Genomic DNA, 23,941 nt, shown 5'->3' with positions numbered 1-23,941 from the left:
AAAGGACCCTGTGAGTGTGTGGGTGATGGTACAGTGCCAGAGTGTGACTGTTTTGTGAAAAAGCCTATAGGGTGAAAGCGTGCCTGCATGCACTTAACAGTGAATTAGTGATTTCAGAGTGGAGAAATGTGTGTTTATACCCATTAGTCAAAGTGAATGTGAAGCCCAGTGTGTGTTTTATTAGCTTCCATTGATCCAGCATGGAAAACCTCTTTGGCAGTGTTAGTCACTCAGAGGCTTGATACCGAAAGACAAAGGTTACGAGGGATCAACTGAGAATATTCTAAATCTCGAATCATTAAAAAAAAAAGGACCCTCTTAAAGTCTAAAGAGTAGTTGTCAATCTGTGAAACGCATGGGTCAATATTCAAACAGCTGATGTAGAGGCAAGATTATGTTATATTATGATGGATGTTATGGCTGCATTACCAAAATAACATCTGGAGGGTTTACAGAGGGTTATGGGTCACTTCTGACAGCATTTAGAGCAATAGAACATGCTTTTTTCTCCCTGCCCAATTACATTTGTCCGCCATTCAAGTCAGCCATTTAGCCTAAGTGATCTCCACACCAGGGACAACAAGAAAGATGTCATTCTGACAGAAGTCAATGGTGGAATCCATATCGCAACTCTAACAGCAGTGTTTTGATCAATTTCATAGCACTTTGCAAAGAGGTCCATCACTGAAGTTGAAACTGTATTATTCTAGACAGTATCCAAAAAGGGTACAGGCTACAATCTAGCTCACCATCAGCCTCAATTGTAGGTGTTATTACCATTAATAGAGGTATGGAGATGATTTCAACTGGCTAATGCTAACTAGTGGATCATCTAAAATTGCCTTACCTTCAATCAACTTTTCATCAGTGTTTGGATTATTATATTTTGGAGCTCTGACAGCTGGAGTGTGAACTTCTACATAAATGAGTGTGGATGTTTATTGTTCTTGGCGTGGACGACTTTTTAGCCTTCACTCAACATCTCCATTGTCTTTGCTTCCATACCCTCCCCACAACTACCCAACTACCACAAAGCAGAAGATGATCTGTCTTGGCAATAATGTCACAAGTAATAATAAGGTGCTCAGCATTCGCAGCCCTGAGCCTTCCAGGAATCTTATTACATTAGCTTCATGTCAGATGCTGCTGATAGCAGGGATCAAAGAGCATCCACCTTTTGATCTCTCTGATACTCAACTCTGACCTTTCAATAACCAAGGTGGTTAAACACATGTCTCATGTCCATCTGTTCGAACTGTACAAGAAAAAAGACCCTGAACCAGTGTGTTCTAACCTCCTGAGTATAAGCCAGTACTTTACAATGATCTTAAACCCCCTGGTAACCTTTAAAACTCATCTCATCAGTGCAGATCCTACACCTCTCTCTGGCAGGTGTTTAATCCCACCAGTCAACGATTTATGTATATATTTTTTAAAAAAAAGGGCAATGGATTTAATGGGCCACCCTTTAATAATAGCTCTATCCAAGGTAGTAATGAAGTAGAAAAAAAACAATCACATTTAACATTGCAATGCCTTCCTCATTATGGTGATTGACAGAGCAAAATACCGTAATTTATGTGTCTCTGTCAGCAAAGTTGTTATTAAGTGGATAAGGGCTTGCTGTGTAAATGCATCTTGACTGAAAAGCACTTACACATGCCGAGGTAAAAGCCGTACTATATGAATGTGAATATAATTTCGTAGCATTTTTATCTTTAGTTTTGTCTTGATAATGTCTTCAGAGGTAGGCAATGGGAATCCCCATTCAGTGATGACAACCACAGCTATTGGCAGTGTCCTCTCATGGCATGAGATTAAATTTAATGGAGTCACGGTTATTAGTGCGTACTCCCTTACAATGTTACTGGCTCTTTGTGAGGGTTTAATCCTGTAGACTGCACCGTAGCAGTGAAATATGTCTTATCATTGCCGGAGGTTAACAATGAGTCTTTGGCACTAAAAACAGCAGTAGCTGGGAGGTTTAAATGAGACGCATGTAACAGCTGAAATGCAGCCATTATGTTGTTGTGAAATGGCTTCAGCACAGACAACTGCCATTTTATGCTGTGTGAAACCTCCAGTATTGTGTATTGGTAGAAAGCAACATTTTCTAGAGTTAGTACTGCAAACAAGTGGAATAATTAGATTTTTATTTACACAGTCCAGAATCAGAAATCACCAGTTTGCCACAAGGTACTTTAAAATCTGTCTTTACCCTTGAAATGGAAAATAATCAAAAGATGAACATGAGAAAACATGGTCAAATCAAATTTCTTTTAGCTTTAGAAGGTTTTTAGCTTGTTGCCAATGAATTGCTTAATAAATCACTATCCAAAAGCACTTAAATGGGTAAAGAAAAAAACACTTTTTTTTACCCATCACAATACCAAACAGTTACAGCCCAACTGACAGTTACATTCCATTCAGAAATTGAGTCATTCAATCATCCTCCTGACTTAACATGATTAGCCATGGAGTCCAAGCAGCACTGCTACCACTGCTGCTGAATTTACTCTCATTAAGCCTTTCTCTCTTCTCTAACGGATTTCAGGCCTTGTCTTTCATTCGTACCATTCTCATCATCTCCTAACGCCACCCCTCCTCCTCCCCCAGCCTTTGCTTTTGGGCTAATTTGAAACCCAGGAGACAAAGGCCTCTTTCAGCACTGTCAGTCCGGTCACAATGCCAGCCTCAGTGCCCTGGCTTCCTTCATTTGCCTGCCACACACACTCCACCCAGCACCCACAGAAGTACCATTAGAAGGGTGTCATTATCTTTCATACATGGGGCGATTTACACTCAAGCCTCTTTTATATAGCCAATTAGAGCAAGTTGAGGCCCATGGCATTGCACCAGGGTGTTTACAATGGCAATGGCACCTGCAGAAAGGCTAGCGTGCAGGCCACCAGTGCACCACCAGTTGGAATTAAGCTGTAGCTCAGATGAGGCACACAGTCGACCTTGTTGAGACAGATGCCTCACCACTAGAGCATTCCTTTTTCTCATTAAGTTAATAATAAACATGCAATAACTGCATAACTGCGGGTGGAAGATTTAACAGGCATCATCATGTTTTTGTAAAAAGTAATCATGTTCAGGTTGCTTTGTGAATGGCTGCAGGCAATAAAGTTTTACTCATGTTAACTCATGTTCTGTCAAAACAACACAACCTGGATCATAGACATGTTGAGGTACATCTGGCTTCCATAGTGCCCGACATATACCAACTAAGATACAAGGCTGAGCAGCAACTGACCTAATTAAGTTGGAATTTAGCTCTTTCCGGAACATAAGTCGCTGTGACTCCTTTCTCTAATCTCAGTAAGAAATGTCACACTGCCAACATCTGCCTGACTCAAAAGAAGCTGTGATTCCTGTAGACATCTGTTTCTGTTGGACGAAAGGCTATTTTCTTCTGCCCCCTCCCCCTCAATAACACTGGAATTACCATCTTGACTTGCAAAACAGTGGACTCAGCTAAAATCTTCTGTGCACAAACATGGGAAGATTAAGAACACCACTGGGTTTAACCACCACGGAGCAAGAGCATTCAACAGAGCAAAGAGCGAAAAATAATGCCTTATGTTGCAAAAAAAAAAAAAAGTCAGTATATTCTGCATTTAAACGGAGCAAAATTTGATGACAAAATGGGATAAAGTCACAAAAGAAAGCAAAGAATAATCCATAATGCAACTGATGAAAAAAAAATAAATTTGAACTTCTTCTGCTTCACAAAATGTAACATACCGCAACTACAAACCTAGTGTTAGATTAAAATTGGCTTCAAATAAGTATTCTGCTCCTTTCTTCCTCATACAACTAATCCCAGCTCTTTAACAAGTCACTACTTCAAACCACTTTTTTTCAGTATTATTATTCTAGTCTACACTTTGGTGCCAAGGAAGCATGGACCTTTACATCAAACAGCCCATCTAAAGGTTAAGGGCTGCCTCCGCCCTCCTGTCAGTCTCTACTCATCGTCTTCACCCCTTCATGTCTCCCTGTCTTTGCGTCAAACAGGTTGGCTCAAAGCTCCGTGGAACTATGAGGCAATGCGCTCTCCACTTCCTACTCCCGCATAGCTCACTTGTCTCTTCTAATGAGGTCAATTAGCTATGAGTGTATGTAAATGGAAACAGTGAGGTCAGACAATTGTCCAAAATAGGGCGCAGACAATAAAGGTTTGTATTATCATAGCTGGGGACATTTAATGAAGAGGAATATTAATATGTTTGCTAGAATGTGTGTGCTCCATTTTCACAGCGTAGTCAAGCATCAGCTAATAAAAAAATTCCGTTGATAGAATTTATTAAGCAGTTAAGGGCCTCCTCTAAGGTGCAGTTTTTTGACAAAGCATGTAATAATGCTGTGGCTGGGTCGACAGGTTATACACACCGTCATGTGGTTTGTGGTTCTCACCGATTTAAGATATCAACTGACTGTAAACTGTACATGTTGAATCATGCTGTTTTTGCAAAAGAGCATAGTTCCCATGGCCTTAGTGTTTTCACAAAATCCGCAATTATAACCCCACCCTAGACTTACAGTAATGGTGGAGGACATCTGATTAGGCTTGGAGGTAAGGTGTTCCTCAAAGAAGAATGGTCACTTGATTTTTATAATTGCCGTATGACAACCTCAGTCCTATGCTCTGTGATCACACCCTAAATAATACCCACTTACACAACAAAGAAATTAACTGTGCATTAATCACAGCCAACATCTCTTATTATTGACCCAACATTGGAAACTTTCTTCTTTGCAGTGTGTTAAATGTGTTAAAACCACCAACAGCAGTCACCACTGTTCTCATGTGGCTTCAGATTGATCAGTTACATCTGTTTTTCTTCCGCAGATCCGGACAGATAAAATATATCGGCTCTAAAGAATCAGCTAAATAAACCCTTTGTTCAAAATGGCTACAGGCAGAAATGAACACACAACACTGTGATTCAACCCAAAAGTGAGTTCATTTTTTAAAAACGAATGCAGTAAACTAATTACTGTGATAGTGTCACTTTGAGGAACAGTGAGATCCTTCAGTGTGTTTTTACTTAATACTTCATGTGTAGTGTGCATAGAAGGTGCAGCTAAAAAACAAGCGTTACACTTGTTTTATAAATCTAAAAAAAAAAAAGGGGGGGACGAATAAACCCTGTGGTCTTGTCTCTCTCTCTCACCTCTCTGATATCTTGTGTGATGGTATTCAGGCGTTCATTCTCAGACTGGGTGTTGGTAAGGATGTTGCGTGTCTGGCGGAGCTCATTCTGCAGCTCGAGGACCCTCTGCTCATAGTAGGCCTCTTTACAAGCTGATTCCTGGATAAGAGACTCTTCACGGCTCTCCCCATCCGCTGCCACCTTCCTGTGGTTGGAGTAGGCTTGTCCAAAGGCCTGGAGATACAGAGAATCAACAAAAAAGCACTGTTGTTTAGGATGTTTGTTGCTAATGCAGTATTTAGCGAGCATGCTATTTTCAGACAACTTAATAACATGATAAACACGCAATGAAACCCGAACTGGCTATTGTTTAAAAGTCCAATACCAGGATTTCAACTGACAAACTGTGATTGTGCTCTACAGTGACAATGAACTCCATTAGTACGGTTCAGCTTAGGACTGAGGCTCAAAAACCTCCCAAAATATTGCAGTGGCCCTGTAGAGATAATCAGTAAGGCTCCATCTGGGATGCATCATCCTGTCTTCCCCACTTCTCCCCCTGCTCCCCCTCCCCTTCCTGCAGGAGTTTGGCCCTCTCTGCACGTGCTCTGCCACAGATGGAAAAACCAAACAGGAAAAAGTAGAGCAAACGGACTAGAGTCTGAGTGATCATGAGAAGCCTGTATTGCTCTTAATACCTTAGGAGATCATGGCAGAGTAATACAAGGTCACCGCATATTATTTGATTATTAAGGATTGACAGAAAGGGAAGTTTAGGATTAAATACCTATGGAGGTCACAGTGTATGTATAGTAATGATTTTACCTTCCGTATTAAATGGTTGGGAAATTCCATTTGGCTGTGCATTATTAAGAATAAAGCTGTCACCATTTTTGAACTTCCTTAATTTAAAATCTAAATGTAACTGGAGGCAAAAGCAGATGGAAACAGACAGGATAAGAAACTTTCATAGCATCAGCATTGAGGTTAGGCTCCTCTCTCTCTTCTCAAAATAATCATTCCCCTCCGATTACAGATTTCATTTCCAATCCTTAACCACCAGTGATCTGATGGAAATTCTGATTCTCATCTCAGCTCTCCCTTGCAGCGCGAGTACATGCAGTAATCTGAAATCACCTGAGGCGTCGAATCTGACCTTGTTTGCAGCTGCACGGCACTCTCTCTTCCCTCTGACCCGTTAACCCCTCACATGTGCACGTGACTGCTGGCTGCTGCAGGATTTTCTCTCTTTGACTGCATATTGTATTAATCCCAGTAATTCCTTTAGTAGAAGAAATTCGTTTACAGTCCGACTGACCTACTTGCAGGACTTGTCAATGTGTAAAATCAGTTTAATGGGTTATAGGAGCAAGTGACATCATGTCTCGTGCACGGAGCTTGAAATATTTTGCACATTCCAGGAAAGATGATGGTTTAAATATGGAGTTGGCAAGGATAAAGCATGAACAGAGTGGCCTGACTGTGCAGATAAATCACTTGAAAACCCATTGGCAGATAAATTATTTCACCCATTAAAAATACAGCATGCATACACTGGTTGAAACAGATTTCAGTGTAGAACTACTGTGACCACAAGCCATTTAGCAATGTCACGTCATCTTGAAGGAAAGGAGAGACAACACTGTAAGGTTCACACTGTTCTTTATTGACAGCCATGTCTATCAATAAACAACTAATTCATTAGCGATAAGACTTCAAGTTGAATAATAATTATTATCATTAGGCTACACCTTCCAGATTGCCTCTCTGGCCTCCAAAAAATAAAGACATCACACTTAATCAAATACGCAGCAGGAGATAGTATTTGATGAAAAAATAATTTCAAGAGACAGGATTAACCCAATCAGAAAACAGGGGAATCTCATCACTATAATCTTTGGGGAAGGTGGATATTCAAGGGACGCCAATCAATCCAATCTCAGAGGCCTGTCCTTCTAACACACCAGTCCCCAGCCAAAACCCACTGACCCACAGCCTTTAATCTCAGCTCCCCAAGCGTGGTTTTAGGCTACTTTTAGGGCAGGGTAAATTGGGGACACACGCGACCAAGCCTATAATCTCACTATGAGCTGCCCACCCAATTTATAGTTCATCTTCATCTTGCCATATGTTGCAGTTTTTTTTTTTATTGTACATGAGCATGGATTATTGATCTCTTGTAAAGCTAATCAAGAGTATTTAGGATTTATAAACCTGTCTAGGATGGATTTATACCCAGATTTTCATTCAAGAAGACAATGCCACTGACATAATGCTACTAGATAAAGAAGAGTCAGTAATTTCTGATTGCAGATGGGTGCATACATTATGGGCTGGGGTTAGACCCCATGCTGGGCAGGTCTTCAGACTGAAGTCTGCTATGTGGAGATCAAAGTGCATAATCACTGTGATCAAAAGCATCACATAACTGAGGAGTTTTGACAGCGCTTGGGGTTCTTTTCTTCTCTCAGCCGTGTCAATCACCATTATTTCATTACTTCCACATATTAGCTACTCTCATGACTGCAGAAGATGTGACTACCAAGTTGCAAAAGCAATGTATGGAAAAATGAATGCTATTGGTGAATCAGTGTATTCTAAGTTTGTGAAGCTTAAAATACCTGCTACTCTAGTTGGCATCAAACCACAGGTTCCTCTGGTGATAAGGTCTTACTTTACACCTTGGGTTTTATTTTTCATCTTTCAACAAAACGCATGTTGCTATGACACCATATTCACTGACAGGGAAATCTGTAATCTAACCAAGAGTGCTTGCGTGTTAGTTTTCACAGCATGTGTGAACGTGAACATGGTGTGTTGGTTATTTTGTCCACCAAGACTACAAAGACAAAGTCCACTGATTAGAAGGTGAGACAAAGAAGGACTCATGGGTCAATAACACAAGGCTGCTTTGTGATCTTGGGTAAATACCTGACAGGAGGTTGTAGTAGTAACAGCCTCACCGCTACTGTCCAAACCTTTACATTGTGTGGGAAGTTAAAGCAGAGAGAAAATAGGTCACAGAGTTCATCCTGGTTTCCCAGCTCAAAATCCTCCTGCGCATTGTTCAATAATCCTGTGAGTCAGGAGCACATGGGAGATGGATCTCTGACAGGTACCAAACAGATCGATAGCGCTGGTCTCTGACGTGCTCTGGAACCCAAGGAAAGTGAATCTAAAATGCTGTTTCCACTTCTTGCAGAGAAAAATGCTCCTGAGCTATGAAGTGAAAATCTTAAGGAGGAGGTAATGAAGGCTCCAGAGATACACAATACTGCAGTGGACAATACCACTAATGGACACATTGCTGTTGATATAGCCTACACACATACTGCAGACGAGCCTGGTTTCAAGTAAGAAGCCTGGAGTATTTCAATCAATACACATGGATCCTTTCTGAATCCCCTGCCTTAGAGCAAAACCCTTTTAGAAAAGGATTTGGATCAGGTTTTCCTATCTTTTGCTCAGCCTTAATCATTGCATTGTCCAAGTTTCCATTTATCCCCCTGTGGTCTCAGACTGGGTTTTAATGGCAAAATAAAGCTTGCTTTCAGGAAAAGCAGCTGACATGATAAAATGGAAAACAGGATATGACAGAAAGAAGAGTAAAAGTATCCAAATTCTTCAAGTATGATGTCAAACCCTGTCTGAAACTTTCTTTGTACACAAACACAAATCATGTCAGGAGAAAGTGCTTGGCACAGTCATGGTATGAATGAAATAAGTCGCATCAGTAGAAAAGAAAAAAAGATGCTTAGAGAGCAAAACTAAATAACACACTTTGTAGACAGGCACGTGAAATGAGAAAGCATCTGGCAAGATCCGTCGTCCAGAGTGGGGTGATGGTGAGATGATATTTTCAGTCTCTGCAACAGCATTCTTGTGCGATGACAAAGACAGCCTGTGAAGACTGCTGACAATATCACTGGGGTCTGGTTAGTTACTCATACAAGGCTGGTCAGTGTGAGGGTTGCCACTGTAGGCGAGTGCAGAGGAGGAGAGGTGGAGCAGGAAGAGAAAAAACACACACTGAATGGCTTCTTCTGCCTCGTGAATCACAACTCACGTGGAGCCGCAGTTAGCGATAATAAACAGAGTGATGTGCTCATTCTCTTTCTGTCTGCCTCTGTTTCTCCATTCACAGGCCACTGGACAAGCAGTGACTTTAAGCAAAAGATCGCTATATTTAGCTGCCCCTTAGTATTATTACTATACAGTTCTCCAGGGGAATGAGGTTAAAAAGCATCTGAGAACCAGGGGCTTCCTCCTCCACATACATTGACCTTAAAGCCTAGTTTACACTAAGCATCGTCATATTAGACCTCAAGATCTCACCCTGTTATTTCTGCACCGGCAAACTGTTTAACATTGTTCTGTGAGGAATGCACAGCATGTCACATGGCAGTGTTTGCTTGTTTTAGTCCATCCAGTTTACAGGGAATGCTGTTTCTGATTAGTCCATGTTATGCTAAGGCCAATGACATTTTCAATAATGAGTAACAGCAGAAGCTAATGATTAGTTCAGCTTTAACTCTTTAATGCTATAGTTTGGAACAGGCAAAGGCTGATACATTTTCAGCCTTGTAGAGGTTATGATTAAGTCGACATTGGTTTGTACTTTCGACCTCTGAATGTGAGCTCCTCAGAGAGGCATTTAATAAAACAGTTGTACATTATAAGTGACAGAACTCAAAGAAGAAACTGTTATATATGACAGTTTGATATACACTAGGTGTTATGTGTGCCAAATGAAAAGAGACAACAGGAAAAGAACAAAATATGTGAGACAAATGCAAATAAGGGAGGCAGAGATATTAGCCGTGGCTTGGCATGGAGCCACATTGATTCACTGCATAGCACAAAACTGCAGGGCTGTGCTGTATTGAAACACCAGCCTGGACACTTTCACACACCCCACACACACAGACACATACATATTATTTCCAATTTATTTCTCTCTTGTGCCCTACAGCCAGTCATACTGCAGCACCAGGTGCTCTCACCATGCTGAGGCTTGTTCTCTTATCTGAGGGTTACGGAGGAAGAGGCAAATGTTCTGCGCCTTGTAGGGTTCTTATACCAGCATAGCATAAAACTAATGCTGTCAAAACATGTAGGCAAAGTAGTGATTGCTGAAGGCAAAGAAAAACACTACAAAGAGTATGTACACAAAGAGGTGAAACATACCCGGGTTCACGAGAGATTTCGCCTGAAGTAGGCTGGCTGAATGTTACACTATTATCATGAGACATGGAAGGGCGTGAACCTCCAAAAAACAAGTATAAAGCTGTGCCAGACTGGGGATGTCCTGAGTTGCAGTGCAGGACAGTGAAAGAGAGAAGGCCTGAGGGGATGGAACCACTGGGAAAAGGTAGAAACACATGTAAGTGCACACACACATATCTCTGGATATGAGAGATGCACTAATCAGGCTCACGAGGCCCTTTACACGCCTGGTTAAAAAGTCATCTACAACAAAAAAGAAAAATTCTGAATAGGCTAATTGGGTTGCAGTAGCTCAGTGATACAAAATCTGTGCCTGCTAAAATCTGGCTTCAATGATTAAGAGCTTGTTAGGAGTTTTCAACACATGTGGCTAGGGAAAACTACATTTCATATTTTATTCACACGATACATAAGCCACTAATAAGATTCTGTGTGAAGTCTTTGGTCAAATCAGAGCTCATGTTCAAACATGCTGCTGTTCTATATTCAGCGCACATCTGCAAAGGCAGGAGTTTGCAGACACCTGCAAAGGGCCGTGTGCCCCACTGCCACTGTATCTGTCTCAGCCTGAAGGCTCTGTGCTGTGGGTGTTTGAAGCCAGCCTCCTTTGTTATTACAGGGTAAAAACAGTCATTATGCCTCTGGCAGGCAGGTAAAGAATCTGAGCAGTTTATTTAGCCTTCAGTGTATGGGATACATAAGATGGGGGGCAGCTATAACATGATACTGAGTAAGTAGTATAAAGAGAAAAAGCAATTTTCATGCCACTCATGGCTGAAATACAAGCTACGACTAAAAACAAACTATGTTCCACAAATAACATTTACAGAAAAAGCAGATTTTGGTGGAGTAAAGTGTTTCCTAAGGAGGTTTGTCTTGACTTGCATTATTGTTTTTGTTTCTTTCTTCTCGCCAAAATGAAAAACTGCCTGTTCAGTCTTGTGCAAGGGAGAAAATACTTATGTCTTCAGTATTGAATTGCTGTAGTCAATAATCAGAGGGAACCATCTGTTTTCCCCTGGTTGTTTAGTGAGTCTATTGTTTGGCTGCTAAATCTACAGCAGGATTGAGAAAGAAGACAGAATCTCCAGGGAGAGCATACACTCAATAGGTCTGATATATTGCACCACCATATCAGTGTCTGGGCTAAAGTCTGGACCCTTTATCGCCGTTCATATCACAGCTATGTTCTGTAGCAGCTCCAGCTCTGGGTATTCACAACCTCAGTCATTTGCAATGCAAAGAAAGCCTTATCGGAGCCTGCCTGGAGTTGGCCTGTTTCCCCTTTTCTGCCAACCGCTCCATGTCTGGATGAGATCTCCCAGGTCCACGCGCCTGTACCCCAGGGAATAGCCGTCGTTATGGTTACAATGCCAATTACAGTGACAGAGCGGGAGGCGGTCGGTAGAGGTAGAGCAGGAGGGGTGCCACCAACCCAGATGGCTATTTCAGAGCTCAGCCTAGCACAGATTGCTCTCCTCCCCTTTTTTCTGGCAGCAGGATCCATGTGCCATGCCACTCCAACTCCAGATTTGTTTGCAGAAAGAGCAGGCTGGTCTGAGGTTGCTTTGATATATTTTTTCAGCTTTGCTCTATTGGGCCAAGCCTACTTTATGGTAAACAAGCAATCGACCAGACTCAGTCTCTTATTTGGTACATATTTCAGCGTATTTCCCAAAAGACACTGCTCTCTGTGGAACCTTTACATGTGACTTCAACAGATGAACAGCCTCTTGTTGTTTCTGACAGAAATGGCAGAGGAGGGGAGCAGCTGGGGCTGCAGCTGGGGCCAGGCACACACATAAACACAGACACACACATTTATATATGCATACACACATGAACCCAGACCAGCACACTTGTGATTACATATTTTTAAGTCCAAGGTCAGGTTTGCAGGAGGGAAAGGGGGGAGGGTGAAGCAGACGTAAAGTATATTTGTGCTAGTCTAGAATGTTAGCAAGACCTTACCAACTACAACACCAATAACCATTCATTAGATTAATGTTGTGTACAAGACCCCAAAGCATTTCCCCGCATCATCTGAGACTCATCCATCAGGTTGGGAGACGTGTCTGATCGATCAGGCTCTATCACTGACAGAATGGGGGATGGGATGCACCCGTTAGCTAGTTTCCTGACATTTTCTGATGGAGCTCATATGTTACCTTGTTACCTTGCTTAAAAGTTGCTATTCATCACCCCTGATCTACCTCTGTCTGGGTTTCCTCCATTTTGACCATTTCTAGGTTATAGTCTTCCTCTGACCCCCTCCATGCTGTGTCCCTATGTGCCCTTCTCCATTCACCCTCCTGAAACATAATGATGGTCTCTTGGGCAGGTCCTGTCCTCCCTCCCACCCAGACAGAGACTAATGACCTCCCTTGGCCAGTTGCAGTAATTAAATCCTGCATGTGACTGCGTGTGCACATTCTCTGTAACAGTTGGGTTAAATTGTGGGTCAGTGTAGTAACCTTTCCTCATGAGACCTTGTCAGATGGAAAAGAATGAGGTAGGGGCTCAGAAGCACCAGTTTGCATGTAAAGACTATATCTGTGTGCAAATAAAGTAGAGATTACATACAATAAAGTGCTTAATCCAGTGAATACACTAAGCCTTTTCTTGTTTAATCCATGTTGGTCAGCTCTACAATGCATTACCTAAAATTCTGTCTTGAACAAAAGATGAAAGATAACTCAAAACACAATGTCACAGAGTGAAAGAGACATAGATGCTGAAAACAGCCTACCACTCTTTCATAAGTACATAATTATAACCTGTGTTTGCAAAAAGCAGCTTGTTATTCTCCATTTAACGTCCACAGCACTTTAAACTCATTAAACCAGCTGATGGAGGAACCTCTATTCTTCTCCCATTTAAAAGAGTGAGTTGGTTCCCACAGGAAACTCATGTTTTGCCCAGTTTCCCCTCCCATCAATCCTCTCTCTCTTGCTCTGTCTGCTATCCCCATTTCTCAAGGACCCCTGAGAGACTGGCATGTATCCAATTAAACCCCCCCCTCTTCAAATCCCAGAGTCTAATGTTTTTGGTGTAGGCTATAGCCTGCCCCCTGCCCAACTATACAACTCTGTCTTCTCTCCTCCCTTTTACCAATTTCTATTCCCAGTTCCTCCCTCTCTGTGCCTGCCTGAGGGTTTCAAAGCACTGGCTCCATGATTCTGGTGTGCCCCCAGACCCACTAGCCTATTTACAATAGGAGCCTGGGGAAGAGAAAGGAGGAGGAGCAAGGGATGGTGGCTAGGAGTGGGTATGGAGTGTGGGGCGACGGTAGACATACCGCTGTTCTCTGATTGCACTGTGGTGTTAAAGTTAAAAGGAGCCCCAGGGCGAAGGGACAACCCTTTGAAATTGGGTTTGTTCACGTCTGAATAGGTGGCCTATTAAAACGAGAAGACGCTTTTCAGAAGTTGCCCTGTGGTTTAATTCATTTAGCTGATATGGGAGGTGCTTCTCTACCCATCAGGAGACGACCAACATGAGTGCACCATGTAGAATTTCAGAGATGGGTGTGCCAAAGAATGTAAACAGAGAAAACAGTTGGTCTAGATCTCATCCCTCATCTCTTCATGCACAGAAGAAACTGCACACACACTCTTCTTTAATCTGAGGATATGGGTGGCAGCTGCTTGCAATCTTGGGATAAATGTGTATATGTCTGGGGGGTGGGAGGGTCAGTACACCCACCATCTGTCCACTTATAGTGGTCACAAGCAACTCAGTCTCTTTTTGTCATACAAATATGCTAATGAGCACAGGCAGTTCTATCCCAATATGGCATGCTGCTCTTAACTTAAGGGGATAAAAAATATCCCTAACGCCAAAATTTAATCTGACCTACGCGTGTCAAAGCCTAGAGTCAAGAGTCTCTCAATATATTATAAATGCATGCCTGATTTATATGGTATGACTGTTTCCTGGATAAGATGCTAAAAGACAACTGGCCACAACTTGTAAATCAAACTGTCTTTAACAGGCATGTGATTTCCCAACACATCTGAGATTTTTAAACCTGTAAATGAGATTCAGTTTAATTCAAACACCCCCAGAAAAGGAAGGAGTAAATAAAAGACAGCTTCTAAGGCACAAAAGTGTAAGAAAACCTCAATGAAAAAGTAATTTGAAGCCAGGTCAAATCTGAATAAGTCTCCTGCTGCTTCCTGTCTTTGTGGCCAGAACACTGTGAGGAAACACAGTAGAATAATGTTTGTTGATGTTAACACAACAAGGAGGGCGAGTATGTTCATTTAATTTTACGAAATAGTATTTATTGATTCATTTGTTGTGAAACCGAGGTGACTGCTTGAATGATGGCCACATCATGTGAGTTTTTTCCGTGTGATCCATTATAAGCTTTCCGGCCTGATGCAGAGCCATATTTCACATCCTTCCCATTTGCTATAAACAGCCAGACTCTTCACAAGTAAACAGGATGCAGAGCAGGGGGGACGGGGTCTGAGGTCTGACTACATTTGAATAGACGGAAGTTGATCAAGTTAAAGAGTTCTCTTTTCAGATTGAGTAACCTTATAGTTACTGTACACATTTACAAGATTAATTACTGAACCATAAAGCTACAAACAAGTAATCTGAAGAGGCGTAGGGCATTTCTTATATTTGGCCATTCTGTGATGATGGTATTATAATGAGCATGCAGCAGTCACACAACATAAGGAAGGTTTTTGAGCAATGTGATAGAACCCACAGACTGGCTCTGTTAAAAGAAATTATGCAGGCAAGGTTCAAAATAAGCACAGTCCCAAACCTACCCACATGTTGGTGCTGATTCATTGGTTTATATAAGACACCAGTTTCTCGGTAGAAATAAATATGACCTTGCAGTCACCAAATGAAGTTGACTAAATAAAATAAAGCCTAAAGCTATCTAGACCATGTGCTTTCAACAGGAAAATCTATCTCCAACATTATGCAACTTGGTGTCTCGAATTACTTACAACAAGGTAGCGTTTCTGTGTGGCAAAGTTACCTAATGCACTAGAGGCTATGCTTATCTTCCAAACAGTCACAACAGTGTAGACTATGGCAATGAAGGAGCTGATAAATACAAAGCCTGGCCAAAAAAACAGTCCATCACTGTGCCCCCCCCCAAATTTAACTGAGCAAATACTGTATGTGAGAGCCTTCCATTGGATAATAACTACAGTGATTAATATGTTTCAGCTGCAACAAGATATTTGACTTGAATTGAATTTCTTAAACAACAATAAATTTAACGAGGGAGCATAAAGATTGGACTGTGTTTCAATGGAAAAAACGTTCATATCTGATTTCAGGTCTGATGAGTCCAGACTGACCCTATTCCAGTGTGATAGGTGTATCAGGGTGAGAACAGAAGCAGATGAAGTGATTACCCATCATGCCTAGTGTCTACAGCACAAGCCTGTGGGGGCAGTGTTATCATCTGGGATTACTTTGGTTGGTCACATCCAGGTTCAGCAACATCATACGTTCACACAATAATAGAAATAAATGTGACAATGCATAAGATTATTGAAATGATGCCATACAATATTATAGTGTGGGTCTGTTTTTAGGTGAGGCTGTGCATAATCACATTGATAAAAATAGGGCACAACAGTACAAATACAATAAAAAATCTTTAGCTATAGGGCAAGTCACATAGCTCATTTCACTCTAAATGGAACCACAAAACACCAACAAAAAGGAATGCGAGACACACAATAAGGCAAATGAGACAATACAAGTGACAGAACATATATAAATAGGAACAGAAATTCTGGGTTGATTTCTAACGGTTTATAATTGTAAAAGTATAATGTAGGAGAACAGAAATTATTGACTTTCCAACTGCCTCAGCAGCGTTGGTGAAAGCATACGGCCACTACTATGACCTCATCCTCTGCTTTTAGCCTGGACCACAGCCTGATCTGGCCCCAGTGTTCAGTAATTGGATTACGCCAGTCGAATCATGACCCTGCTAGGCTGCCATACCACTGGTCTAGATGCACTTTTGACTCCTGAAAATCCTAAATTATCTGTGATGATTATAATTAGTTTGAATTTTAAATGTAGAATAAAGTTCTTGTAATTATAATGAAAAGGTAGGATTTATAATACTCTGGAGATCATATATTTTAAAAACCCATTTAACAATTTAACTTAAGATAATCTTGTTGGTTACATTGCATTTCATGCACACTCCATCTATATCTCCATCTGATAAGAGTGTATCCTGATGACGCACACAAATAAAGATTATACAATATTTCCATGAAGACTCACAAGGGTCTTTTATCTGTAGCTAAAAACCTCTGAGTAGCTCAAGGAGAAACTTGATGTAAGTTTCACTAAAAACTCTCAGTGATGTAAACAGCCAACATGCCAACATTCCAACCTTCAGAGTCCTGAATAGATGCTTCTTCGACTTCCACACCATGCGCTGCTGATGCATGACTTCACAAATGTGTGATTGTTTTCAATTAAACAAACTGCACAAATACTCTTTAGACATGAGAACTAAAGTAACTGAAATACTTTGCTCACTGAGTCCTGCACTACTCACCCACATATCTGCTAATGCTCCAGAGTAAATGTGGCCTTGACTTGAACTCAGAATCAGTGCTGATGGCTTTTTATTTATTAGAGTTAAAGACAAAATCTCTTAAAATCATTACGGATTAGTAGAAGGCCATTTTACCCAAAACTGGATGGAATCAGTCTTTCTTCACTTAGCACTACCATATGGTCACCAACCCTTGCCACAGACGGTAACATTAGTCCACATAAGAGGGTGGCCGACTGTCAGGGCTCTAAACAAACTGTACAATTTCTGTTCATTAAGAGTGTCTCATCCTAACAATATTAGGTACACCATTAATAAGGCTGATTTTCATACTCCAGATTGCCAGGCCTGACAGCACTTGAAGAACAGACTGCTACACTTGGCAGTCAGTGGAGTGGGGTTTTGGGCCAGCACAAGAAGAAGTGGGCAGGTTCCCATGAGCAACGCACCTACCTCTCCCTGTCTACGGAGGCAGCTGAATGTGGCTGGGCCTGGCAGACACCCAGACTTTCGTAAGCCTTGTGCATAGCGGCTGGGATTCATCCTCTTAGGCCCAGAGGGTAGGGGATTTGGGACTTTATTTAGTGCCATTTAGAAAAGATTACCCCTTAACTGCATACGTGCTGTCCGGCAAAAGATATTGTGGATGAAAGGCCTGATGCAGAATACGTAAAATAATTGCAGTTTAGTGTGTATGTTTTGTCACAGATGGATGCAAAAGTGAAAGCCTGAATAATGTGTGCTGAACAAATTAGTTGAAGGGACTATGCATTTGCTAAAAGATGTTAAAAGTATGATGAACAGCCAACAATGAAGCACAGGCAGCTGTGGTTATCCAATATTTTGAGGCTGAATTCATTTCTAACTTGCCATAAAAGGGACCAGATGCTTTTTGTGTCCTCCTCGTATTTTCTACTGACGTCCAATCAGCATCCAACCCATTTAACACAACAGAAAGGGCTTAAAGTCACACCAGATATCTTTGTTTAAGAACATTGGGATATATCCTTTAGTGATCTGCCATTTCAAAAAGGACAAAAGTGACCAATCCTTTCAAATGTTACTACAATGGGACGCCTCTCTCAATCTCTCCATTGTCAAACACTGTGTACTGCTCGCTTTTAACCCTCTCTACGTCATTGACACCCAAGACCTGTTAACCCCACTGGGCTCGGGCACACAAAGGACAACCGAGTGGAGCACAGAGAACCCAGGTTTTACTGAGCTTAACAATATTTAGGGTTTTGATTGTCTGGTAGAATTCCACAACTCAGAGTCCAGCTGCTGTGACACTGACAGATGAGGTGTGGGGGAGTACCAGGAGGATCTATGCGATTGTGAATGACTTCTGTGTGGTTCCTAACACTCCTGATGATCAGCTAGAATCCAAGGAGCTCTAGGGCTTTGGTGATCTTTCACTGTTTTTGTGATCTGAAAATGAAAGGACCAGTATTCGAAGAAATAACTAAGAAGCAAGGACTGTGCGATGGCGTCTTTGTGGTCTTTTTGTTCCATCTCATTGCTTTCACACAGACCTAAGACAAACCAATAAGCTTCAAACACCAAAGCTACCACAAACACCAACCTCTCCGGTTCTCCATATAGCCACGGACCATATGTACAACATGGCGTCTCTCTCAGAAACACACCAACAGTTGTAGAGGTGTGGCGCGTGATGTCACTTGTGAGTGGCTTAACTTAAGAATATCAACAGCAGCTGAGAGAACACCACCATACGCTGCTACACTGCTGCACTGTGGTATACCTAATGTCATAAGCTGATTTACTTTGTGACCGAGCCTGTACTCTGTTATCTATGTTACCTGGGTAAAAGTCCACACAGCTTAGTCATTTCCTTACTGGCACCTTTGTTAAATTGCTGTTTGAGGAGTGTCTGTTTATGCAATAAAACCCTTTTAAAAATTCACACGGTGTGTAATCCCACAGCCATACCTTGCATAAAAATCTTACCGGTGTTATGGTGTGTTAGCACAGAGAAATTTAGCCAAGCAGCTAATATTCATTAAAATGTACCAACAGACACACATACATAATGCTGAAAAAGTCTACCAAAGAAGGGGAATTTTATGTTTATTTTAATAACGGCTCTGATTGCAAGACAAAGTTAATTAAGATACAAATCACACGCTAGAGGGAAAGTGTGAAAATTCTTGTGTAAACTGCAATAACTAAATAAATCAACTCTGCAGTAGCCACCAAGTTCACACCAATTATTGCAAAGGATAGCTGATGCTAGCTGGGACTTCATCTGTCTGATCAAAAGGTGTGAATGCATGTCCCGTGTGTCCAGTGTGAATACATGCATGTGTTAATAAAATCATTTTTCTTATTCATCTCAATGTTTAATCTCCATCTTCTAATCAGTCTGCACAAGCACATGTCCAGCTCTGATAAAATGTTGCAAACAGTGCATTACCATTTCAGATAACAATGAAATCTAGCAACTAAAGCAAGGGCACCTTCAACTGTTTAACATATTTGTGGGTAAACTGCAGCTATCTGTGAAGGGAACTGTCTGCAGTCACAGGCTAACATGCAGAAAGCAGCACCTGCCCTGGAAGCAGCACGGCAGCTCAAATTAATGCACAGAGCTGTGCCGTTACTAAGCAACAGCCGAGAACAGAATTCCTCCATCTTCCTAGCAGTGTGTAGGCTTATATGTGTGAATATCAGTGCCCTGTCCACCAGGGAATGAGAAGGCAAGGATTGGTAAATGGCAGTTTGCTCACTGTCATGATGATTTCTGATGGACCGTTTCCACCCCGACTGAGACAAAAGAGTGACATGTGGGTGTTTAAATCACTATGAAAACTAATATATCTGACTTATTTCCTTTTGTTTTGTGTTTGTGCATGCCAGCAAGTGAGTGGAAAGGTTTTAGGGTCACTGGAGAGGCTCCAGGGTTGAGCTACTATGTAAATCTCCCAGACATTCTATTCCAGTCCGTCTAAGTCCTCGAAACACAACAGACATCCAAGCATTGCTGTCATGAGGGTAAACATGAACTGTGTACCAAACACAATCTGACCAGTTTAACATGTCGACTTGAACCATCACATAAATCTGAAATCTGAGAAAGAACTGGGAGACTGATTAATGACATTGTTATAAATGCCTCAAATTAAAAAGAAACTACCCTTTTAATTTTAGCACGGCTTATCTTGTGTTTCCTCCCACAGCCTACTGTTTTCCTCCAGAAAATAAAGAGGAAGTCAACAGGGATGTGAGAAGAATGTGTTTGTGATAGCATCACTTCTCTCCTTCATACAGAGGCTGATGTTGGGGGTTGGGTAACCTGATAAAGGAACACAGCTATGGTCTTTCAAAGGTTAACATCTGATCCATGATCTACAACCAGCATAACCTGACCCTGAGGCAAAAGAAAGAACCTACACTGCAGCTTTGACCAAACAATTGAGTTTATTACCCACACAGATGGATGTTTGTTTCTTTTTATGAGACAGAAAAAGCAATCAGAGGGTCTAAGTGACTCACAAAGGGAGTTTCTTAAGAAGACTTCCACCGGTGAAGTGAAATCTCACAAATATCCCATCTCTATTTTCAGCTGATTTTTTGTTTGCTGCTATGGTTACTTCTAAGACAGTTTCTTCTTTTCAGCGTTTTGCTGTCATTCCCCTGTGTCAGAACCACAAGGCCTTTTTGGCAAAGAAATGCATGGGAAAATTGATGCTGAGACTGCCCTAAGACCTCCTCTTCTCTACATAAACAACCAGCAGGGAGGAATGAAAGGGGGGGGGGGGGGGGGGGGCACAGGAATACAGGGAGAAGAGGGGCAAACAGACAGCTGAATACTCATCAGTATTTGCCTCTTAGCTGAAAAACACAATAACCCTGAGCAGAGAGGAATACATTTTCTGGCACTGTAAAAAGGGGTTTGCCATGAAGTCAGTCTATTAGCCATGCAGCCTCGTGGGAGGGGGCAGGAAGAACTTCCAATATAAGATGAGGATGTGAGCAACCATGACTGAACAACCACATGTCAAAGACTGAAACCACTTTTCCAATGCCAAGTTTCTTGACACAAAAGATGAAGCTGATGTTCCTCTTTAACCACACTTATTTCAATCTAAATCACAAGATAGAGATGAAGCGTGTCTCAATACATTAGACACAGTTAAGGGTGAGCAGCAGGGAATAAGCCACTGTTCACACAAACAGACACTTCCTTTATCTGGCTCTGGAGCTCGGCCTGATCCGTCACTCTCAACATTCTTTCCATTCCCAAAGGGTTGTAACTCGTTTGGTTTCCTCTGCAACTCTTCATTTCTTTCTCTGCTGAGCGGGAAGGTTCAAAATTCAAACCAGTTCCCGCCCCTTTAAAGTTAACTTGTTAGCCTCGTTTGCAGAAATGAATCTACACGAAATCTATGAAAAAGATTGTGTTCATATACAGCAGTCATGCCTTTGAGAGGGATCACTGAAATGTTAAGATCATACACCTTAAAACACAATAAAAAAAAAGAAAATATCAAATAATCCTGAACGTTAAAACAGATTTTTAAAGCATTATGATGAAATCACAGCAGTAACGTTGCCATCTCTATCAGGCCGACCATACAGATCTGTGCACAAGAGATATCAAGTAATGAATTAGTAATAAGGGGTGGAAACACACACAGGAAAGACCAAGACTAGCTTGTGGAGGAGGGTTAGGGGCTGCATGCATAAACATAGGTAGCAGTGCAGTGGGGGACACCCTGAGTAAAGGGGGGTGGGTGTGGAGCAGCCATCTGAGAAACCCACACCTCATCATCTGGTAGTTTTGACCTTGTAAGACAAGAGGTTGATGTATAATGAGTATTTAACCGCCTTATATACAAGAAATATTAATGTTAGGAGCATATAAAGGCCATATAAATGCATATTAACAGTAAAAACACCACAAATAAAAATCAGACATATGCTATTTCACATCATCCAAACGTCTCCTCCTTATTCATCACAGCGATCACGGATGGATGGGTTATTTTTTAAGTCTAATTAGGTATTTTAGTGTTGATGTCGCACCTCTTTCAGCTGGTCCAGCTCCTGTCTGACGGCCTCATACTCCATCTCCAGGTCATCGTACTGCTGTTTGAGCTGCTGCTTCTCCTCCAGCACCGCCAGCCCGTACTCCGCCGCCTGGATCTTCTCGTTTGTGGTCTCGCTCAGCTCCCGGGACAGACGCTCGAGCTCGGCCCTCATCCACTCCGGCATGGCGTCGGGGTATCCCTGCTCCTCCACTACAGACATGGTCAGGACCGGCTGGGGGAGGATGACGATCAACCTACCAGCTGATCTGCGACAAGGGATGCGGGGTGTCTTCAAGCGGCGTAACCTTGAAGAAACGGCTGCTCAGATTCGTCTGTATTTAAATTGCATGATTGTTACGCTTGCGTTTCTTGTTGCTGGTCTTCCGTCTTTGGTCATGTAGATGACTCTTAAGGTTTTTCATCGACGGGGGAGTTCGTCGTTATCCTCTAGAAATGCTCCATCGTTGAGGTTCCTCCGCTTCCTTCGCCTCTCCCCCGGCTTGTTGGAGCTGTGGAGCCGCAGCGGAGAGACCAACGGCAACGGCACGAGAGGAGGAAGCGACTTCCGGTTAGGAGTTTCAAAATAAAAGTACAGGCGTCGAACATGGACTGACTCATGTTCCCAGATCGCAAACATTTTGGCAGTATTATGGCATACATTTAGCATGTTTGGCTTTCTTTTGGCATTATGAAAACCTTTTGGCTTAACTGTGGTATGATTAAGGTTATCCATAATAGATATGGACGCACCAGCAATATTCTGTCAGGTATAAAATAAAAGGAAATTTTAAAGGTTTTGTTTTTAGACAACACAATGACTACATCAGCGGTGTCAAAAAATAAATAAATAATTAGGTTCCAGTGGACTTTGTGCACAACCCGACTACTTCCTGAACTTCAGCCCAGATAGTAAAATCATTATGGCTTAAATCTGGCCCAAAACTGGCGTGCCATTTTGGCAAAGTATGGGCCCTAAATGGCCCAAAATAGGCAAGCCAAAATCAAACCAGAAGGAAGCCAAAATTCACCCAAAACTAATTCCAAAATATAGCCATACTTGTCCCAGAAAAGCCCCAAATCCCCATAATCCAGCCAAAAAGTAGCCAAAACTGACCCAAAGCAAGGCCAAAAGGAGGCCAAAATTCACCCAAAATTTGTGTTGATCATGCTTTTAAAATGAAGTGGGGTTTTCTTCTGGGTAGAAATTCCCGCTCTTTGTGCAGTGTTTTGGCTTTACAGAAATATGCCAAAACAACCAAAACACATCCATATATGGAATGAGATGTTTCCGCTCTTTAGTCAATCTTCTGCCATAAACATGCCATAGCATCCATATATTTGATCCCGCTCTTTGCCCAGTCTTTTGGTTAACCAGACATATGCCATAACTCAGCCATATATTGCTGGTGCCTCCATATCTATTATGGATAACCTTAATCATACCACAGTTAAGCCTAAAGGTTTTCATAATGCCAAAAGAAAGCCAAAAATGCCAAATGTATGCCATAATACTGCCAAAATATCTGGGAGGTAGCTTCTTTATTTCCTGTCTTTCATTATTGGACACACTGATTAATCCAGGTGTATCTGCTACTTCTTATTGTGACTATATTAATTAGGCACACCTGGATTAATCAGTGTGTCCAATAATGAAAAACAGAAAATAAAGAAGCCCCCTGAACTTTAGGAAGTAGTGGGGCTGTGCATAAAGCCCATTTGGCCTTCGAGATGAACTTGTGAAGTACAAAAATTGTATTCCAGATATTAACTGTCAAAGGTGTCAAAATTTTAACAATATTAGGCCTGTTACTAAATGTTTTGTGTACTTTGTAGATCCGATCTGTAATGCACATGTATAAATCATAAGTTGATGCATAATAATGTTAAACTCTTCCTATTTGGCTCAAGTAATTTCACTTATTTCAGGTTATTAAATT

General features: G+C 41.6%; 1 protein-coding gene across 2 annotated transcripts in view; it reads right to left on the bottom strand.

Moving 5' to 3' along the window:
- LOC115423070 (protein bicaudal D homolog 2-like) overlaps positions 1-22,530 on the bottom strand; it is a 45,453-nt gene extending 22,923 nt beyond the window's left edge. For both annotated transcript variants that reach the window (XM_030139777.1, XM_030139778.1), the window contains exons 1-2: positions 22,000-22,530; positions 5,184-5,396 (exon numbers count right to left, since the gene is read on the bottom strand). In XM_030139777.1, coding sequence (XP_029995637.1) covers positions 5,184-5,396; positions 22,000-22,224 — 438 coding nt within the window. In that variant the 5' untranslated portion in view covers positions 22,225-22,530. The remainder of the gene's footprint in view (positions 1-5,183; positions 5,397-21,999) is intronic.
- Between the last annotated feature and the right edge of the window lie 1,411 nt (positions 22,531-23,941).

The sequence above is a fragment of the Sphaeramia orbicularis genome, chromosome 7 (assembly GCF_902148855.1).
Source record: "Sphaeramia orbicularis chromosome 7, fSphaOr1.1, whole genome shotgun sequence".
NCBI lineage: Eukaryota > Metazoa > Chordata > Actinopteri > Kurtiformes > Apogonidae > Sphaeramia > Sphaeramia orbicularis.
Note: the sequence above shows the minus strand (reverse complement) of the source record. Positions and strands in the feature narration are given on the sequence as shown.